At 34.6% G+C, this 6,991-nt stretch overlaps 1 protein-coding gene across 1 annotated transcript; it reads left to right on the top strand.

Annotated features, from left to right (window-relative positions):
* The first annotated feature begins 305 nt into the window (after positions 1–305).
* On the top strand, positions 306–3,116 carry LOC143624841 (ADP-ribosylation factor-like protein 8c). Its single transcript, XM_077095348.1, has 5 exons — positions 306–418; positions 1,026–1,107; positions 1,196–1,350; positions 2,629–2,790; positions 2,858–3,116. The coding sequence occupies exons 1-5, from the start codon at positions 381–383 to the stop codon at positions 2,973–2,975; spliced, it is 555 nt and encodes a 184-aa protein (XP_076951463.1). The 5' UTR covers positions 306–380; the 3' UTR covers positions 2,976–3,116.
* The last annotated feature ends 3,875 nt before the right edge of the window (positions 3,117–6,991 follow it).

The raw sequence follows: 6,991 nt of genomic DNA, 5'->3' as shown, positions 1-6,991 counted from the left end.
AAACAACACAATCATTTTCTTAACGAACAAACACAAACTACAAAATCATATACGTTTAAATGTTTTTGTCCGATTGTTTGTTCGGATAAAGTTAAACGATCGAACATGAACAACGCACGATGAATTAAAGTAATATGAAAATTTATACATTCGGAATAATATTAACATAAACTTTGAATAAACCCGTGTAGGACGCAGAATATATATGTATAATAAACTTTTCACCCGTATGAGTTATAATCGTACGTATATTCCATTCCCTCTACGGCCATTTACAATTGCTTTTTTCCCAAACAAACAAACAAACATTCTTCATTCCTATCGTCGTCTTGTTCATCTTTCTCACATTCCAAGAAAACTAGTTTTAGGGTTTCTTCCAAATGGGTATCTGGGAATCCTTTCTCAACTGGCTTCGAAGGTACTAATTTCTTCACTTTCCTCGATTATTATACTTATACAACTTGCTCTGTTCAATTTCAAATTCAACTAGTTGGTTTCACTTTCGAACTCAAAACTTGTGCAAGAATTACAGAAACCCAATTTATAGTGCCCGTTGGATGCTATAAAATATAGGATTCTTGTTCGTTAATAATATGGCCCAACGCTATACGGATGTAAACAAACGAATGGACATAGGTGAGGTAACACCAATTCAAAGAAGCCGTCGGAAAAATTTATAAAACTAGACTAAATTGTAATGGCCCAAAAATTTAAATTAATATATTAACGGACTCAAACTAATGAACGTACACGTAACGAATTTAAATGAATGAACTAACGAGACACATGTTCACGTTCGATTAATTTATTGAACAAATGGTTATCGTTCATGTTGGTTTTGCTACAATGCTCATCCCTACTCATAACGCATACTTTAAACATTTATCGAGTTGAGGATTTGATTCTTATAAGTCACAAGAACGACCAGTTTAGACCTTAATTACCAGTTGACCTCAAAAGTCAACTGTGGACTTTTTCTTTAAAACATAAAACATTATTCAGATACTCACCAATTTAGATGTCAGTTTGTTTTTTAAACAGGAAATGGAACTTTCCCTTGTTGGCCTTCAAGATGCCGGAAAGACGTCGTTAGTAAATTCCATTGCTGTAAGCATTTGTCATATCTTCGATTTCATATTAAATCATCTTGTTATTTTTTATTAAATAGTTGAACTTTTATGCTGTGAATCACTAGACGGGTGGTTATAGTGAGGACATGATTCCAACGGTAGGATTTAATATGCGAAAAGTCACCAAAGGAAACGTGACGATAAAGCTGTGGGATCTTGGAGGGCAGCGCAGGTTTCGCAGCATGTGGGAAAGATACTGCCGAGGGGTCAACGCCATTTTGTAATTCTCTTACCTTAATCTTTTCGTTTGTAATAACTAATAAAACAGTATATAATATGATAAAACAGGGGTGTTCATGTTGGCGGTTGAAACCTGACACTAACCCAAAACTTTGAAACAAACCCAAACACAAGACGAATTCGTTAATGGCTGCAGACACATAAACCGAACATAACCTGTTTTACACAATAGTTACGTTATTATATTTTTAAAGATTAATGCTCTAAAAAATTACAAATTTACAATAAAAAAATACGATGTATAAAAACTAGGCCCGACGAACAGGTCAGGTCGGGCGGGTTCGAGTTACGGGTCAGAAAAGGTTCGGATCAAAATGGATAGATTCAGAAGTAGCTTATTTTGGCTTGGGTCAAAACGGGTTGGTTTGAAAAAATGGCATTATAATCATGACTTGAGAAAAATTAAAATAATTTGACTAAAGCTCTTTCATATAGGATTTTTAATTTTTTTAAAATGTGATGGATTTCACCTAGAGTACTCGCGTAGGACACGTGGGACGCGCATTACGTGCCGCCGGTACGCCCTTTTAACCCAACGTTTGACGTGCAACCGGATATGCAGGAGTAACCTGTTGACCTATTTTCTCCTAATTTTGCTAACACTGTCACCAAAAATAAACCTAAAATGAAACAAGGACACAATTGAAATTGTTGAAAATGGGTCAACAGGAATTTATGTGTGCCGGGTTCAGGTCCGGTGTTGGCCCAGATCTTGATTGATAAACAACACAAACGAAACGCAGTTGGTGATCAAACCAAAATCACAACTCTTTCTCGTTGTTGAATAAACTTGCACACCAATTACATGGACACTAAGCGTCTGTTTATATTAAATAACTTCCTAAATATATTATAGATACAACTCGTAATACCAAGACTTTTAACAACTAGATAAACATCCAACTAAATGAATCACTTTAACTGATTAACATAACAAATAAACTAAACCTATCTTGCAAACTTCTTACGATTCAGACCTTCAACTTTAAATAGGATCAACTTCCAAATTAAGTCAAACTCGTGTATTTTAAAAATATTGGATTTTCTGGATTCGAACCACATTCAAATATGGTTTTATTCGATTTGGGCCTTTATCCGAACCGGATTTGAATAAACTAATTCAAATAACCCGAACTTGCACCGCATTTGAATAAGCTAATTCAAATCAATAGTTGCAAATCTTATTTGAATTCAGTTTAAAATATTTTTTAAATATGAATAACCCAAAAAACCTAAAAGCTGAATTGATGAAATGCAGGTATGTGGTTGATGCTGCTGACTGGGATAGCATTCCCGTAGCAAAAACGGAGCTACACGAACTCTTGATGAAGCCATCTTTAAATGGGATTCCTCTGCTTGTTTTAGGAAACAAGATTGACAAGTCACAAGCTCTAACCAAACAAGCATTGATAGATCAACTGTACGTCATTCAGAAATTAAAACTCAAAAGTCAAAAGTCAAACCTTGATGTTTTTGCTTTTGTGCAGGGGTCTTGACACGATCACCGATAGAGAGGTAAGCTGCTACATGATTTCTTGCAAGGAATCGATAAACATAGATATGGTTATCGATTGGCTTATCAAACACTCAAAAACCACAACATAGTTTGTTGTTTGTTGACTTTCTTAAAATGTGATCTAATTTAATCTTCATCTTTTAATTTTTAGCATTTCTTTGAATAGTGTATATGGTTTATGATATGTATATTGATGATCATAAATTTGTTTGACGCGTTCGGTTCGGTTCTGGTTTGTTTCAAGTATTCTTTTGTTCATTTGTCAGAAGACACAAATGAATATAGTTGATAAATCCATTTGATGTATGTGTTTTCTTTCTAAACAATTGATTTTAACTAAAATAGTCCGAATCTGTTTTTGGAAGAAGCAGCTCACATGTGGGAGATCCGGGTTAAAAACAATGATAAACCCACTAACCGAAATTTTCTTTCATGATGCTCATAACGACCTTCTATTGTCAACACGTTGCCAGGTGTTCGGTTCGTGGCAACATTGGGCAATGTGAAAGGACACACGGGTATAGCATGAGATCCTCGTGAGAGTTTGAAAACTCATTATGTTTCTCATTTTTCTTTTCTGTACTTTTTGAAGAGGGATGGTGGGATGCCTTACGGGTTAGGTGTTTCTTATGTCTCGTGATGATCTAGGGAACGAGAGGGAATGTGTTGGTTTACATTCAATCCATTCGTTTGTTGAACATCGTGTGTAGCTATGAAGTACGACTACGCCTGCTAAGGTTGAGTACCCGTCCCGAGGACGGTTTGGGGACGGAAACGTGACCGAAACACGACGGAAACGTTTCCTAAACGAATCTGAAAAGTAGGAATGGGCCAAAAACATCTCCAGGCCTTTGGGGACAGATGTAACACAGTGTCAAGGACGTTTCTTAATATTATTAGGGTTTTAATTTTTAACTTTTCAAATTCCTAATATATTAATAAATATGTTGGTGTTTGAATCTACGGCCTTTCTATTATGCTTTCACGAGTTCACCAGTTCATCATCTTCTCAATTCTCAATTTATCAATTCATAATCTCTTTTCAATTCTCAATTCGTCATCGATTATGGCTTCTCAAGAAACACAAGGATCATCTACTACATACATTAATAGAAGTACCTCCATTGTGGAACTATGTGACAAAAATCAAAATGCAAGGTGCATCAGGAGAAACGTGAAAATTTAAGTGCAACATTTGCGGTGAAACAAGACAAGGATCATATTCAAGGGTGAGAGCACATTTGCTTGGTATGATAGGTAATCTTTATAGTGTTTATGTGCTCTAGAATTTTTGTAGATTTGCTTATTGTAGTTTAGAATTATTGTGCTCCAGATTTATATTATCTATTTTGTTTAATATATTTTTTATTTTTTTTATATTATTTTGTCGACCTTTGTTGTACTCGTATCTTGGATTTTTTAGTTTTTTCGTTCCCCATACCCGTATCGTCCCCATACCTTGTTGTCGTACCCGGTCCCGTGCTACATAGGTGTGTAGTCTTGGTACGATAGGATGGGTGATGGTCGGGTATAAATCATGTAACATTCTGAAAACTTCCATACCAAATTTGACAATTTAAAAAGTTGAGAGACCAATTAGTCATTTAGTTAAAATAAATATATAAAACTCTCATGAAGCAACACATGTCCGATGACTAATCGCATGAAATCGACACGTGTCTAATGGGATGAAATCGACATGTGTCCAATGACTAATTATATGGAATGACATGTGTCGCCACATGTCAACATGAAAGGACACGTGCCATCACAAGAATGAATGGTGGCGAGCGACGGTCCGACCGAGGGTGTGAGTTTCAACTATAAATAGTGGCCATGGGTTGCAAATTTGTGACATTCCGAACACCATACCACTCTCACTTTCTTGAGTTTGTGCCACCGAGTTGGAGTCCCGACGCCACTATAGAGTTTCGACGTTTCATACTCCAACACCCTACGCATAGTCGAAGTACTCCTCATTCGTCCTTAAGGGTTATACTCATTTTAAGGTAAGAGTTATGTTTAAGATATTTCAATTCATAGCTTAGATCCTAGTCAAGAGTATAGCCTAAACCTTGTAAAGTTTATAGAGATATTTAAGATTTTTATATATAAAGGCGTACAAAAATAGACGTTTTCTTATTATTAAGAAATAAAGAGTTTACATACAAAGGTTAGTGTTACTTGACTTTCTTCAAATTAAGAAACATAATTTTTTTACATAAAAGATATTATAATATGTATGTTTCTTCATAAAAAAAAAGCATAACATAAATAATAAAGTATAAAGGTGTGATGGGCATGTAGTAACTGGAAGGGTGACAATACCAGTAGTCGAGTTTCTTGTTAAATGAAAGTAATTCGTATATATCTCAATCAATCGTGGGACGCGTTTACTTTCCTGGAGAGTTTGATGAGAGTGTTCGAACCTATTAGGCCAAAGCATGTCATACCAAACATCATACGAACTAAAGTAATCATTTTGAATAAAAGTGACTTTTATATCAAAAGAAATGTTTTATCAAGGTTTAAAGCTATAAACTGGACTAAAGGTCAAAACTAGATCATTCGATCTAGATAAATTATTAAACTATTATTCTTGAACTATAGGTCCGAGGTAATCATTCATTAAACACAGAGAAATTGTTAGTTGAACAACTTATCAAAAGGTGAATACGCTCAACCTTTTTATAACATAAATACGCTTAAACTTTCTTTACGATGTGAATACGCTCAATACTTATACCTTTTTCCAAAGTATATAATCTTTTAAAGTTAAGGATATTTATCCATACGTAAAGAGTCAGAAAAGATTTTATACAAGGGTTGGTACGAATCCTCTATATTTATGAAATATCTACTCTTTAAGATTATGGAGGGTTATCTATATATAAAGAGTTAGAAAAGTTTTACAAGAGGGTTATCCAAACCCTCAAAAACGTTTGATGCAAGGTAGTAATTATAAACGCAGATTAAAATACACATGCGTCTGAATCCTTACATATATGAACTGTAGTGGGCACACTACATACATACTGACCATGAGGCAAGTTATTGTCTATAAGGCGCACAATTGTCCACTAAATGGTTTATGCGTATATTTAGTTCCAATGAGATGGTATTGAGACCCACTGAGTCGTTGAATGCTATTGGTGATTGTGTCATAACTAATTATGAAAACATTTTATCGAGTCAGCTTTATTCACCAACATATAGCTGGCGTATTTTTATAAGTGTTTTCAAGTACTCAGGAGTAAGGTATAGAAGTGAATATGCCCAGTGGAGATAGAAGATCACTGGCATAGAATACGGCTGATGACTCAGCTAAATTTTGTAAACGAATCATATGTAAAACTTATTTTAAAGCAAGTAATTTTGTAAAACAAAAAAGAGTATTTAATTCCCTATGTTATGAAAGTAAATATTTTAGTAAATATTTTTCAATGCGTAATCAAACTTTGACAAATTAACATAATCGGTATCAACTATTGGTCACACGGCTAGGCCCGTGAGGTCGGGTGTGACAAATGATGTATATATATACATATATATATATATATGTGTGTGTGTGTGTTATTTCATATATTTTAACATTTTAGATATGGTTAACACGATTACTTGGAGTTCTTTTTATGATTATAGGTGTTCAATGCTTAAATGAACAAATCCATGGCTATTATTTGGACGATGATTAAACAAGATCCGAGATATAGGAAGCATAAGAAAGTGAAGATGGATGTTATAGAATGATTTGGGAAGAGTTTGGGTGAGAAACCTAAAGTCGATACTAAAATTGAACAAGATGGGTTGACAAAAAACGTCCAAGAAGTAAAACGAGCAATCATGGGCTACAAAATGAGTTATGGGACCCATAATATACGAATTTTGGGTTTCTCGATGAGATGAATCTAAAAATGAAGTTTTCTTTGGTCACGCTATGCGACAACATGAGGCTATGCCTATCGTGATACGGATGGACGAAAAAAACGTGAAAAAACATTGGGTTGACCTATATCTTATATTTTACGAACCTTAAACCATTATCACGAATTCCAGTTGTTAGGAGATTTTGGATGAATTCCAGGGTTATCAATCATCTCTTGAT

Source organism: Bidens hawaiensis, unplaced genomic scaffold (genome assembly GCF_021521415.1).
Source record: "Bidens hawaiensis isolate Kalapana, Puna unplaced genomic scaffold, B.hawaiensis_p1.1 tig00000416_1, whole genome shotgun sequence".
Lineage (NCBI taxonomy): Eukaryota > Viridiplantae > Streptophyta > Magnoliopsida > Asterales > Asteraceae > Bidens > Bidens hawaiensis.
Note: the sequence above shows the minus strand (reverse complement) of the source record. Positions and strands in the feature narration are given on the sequence as shown.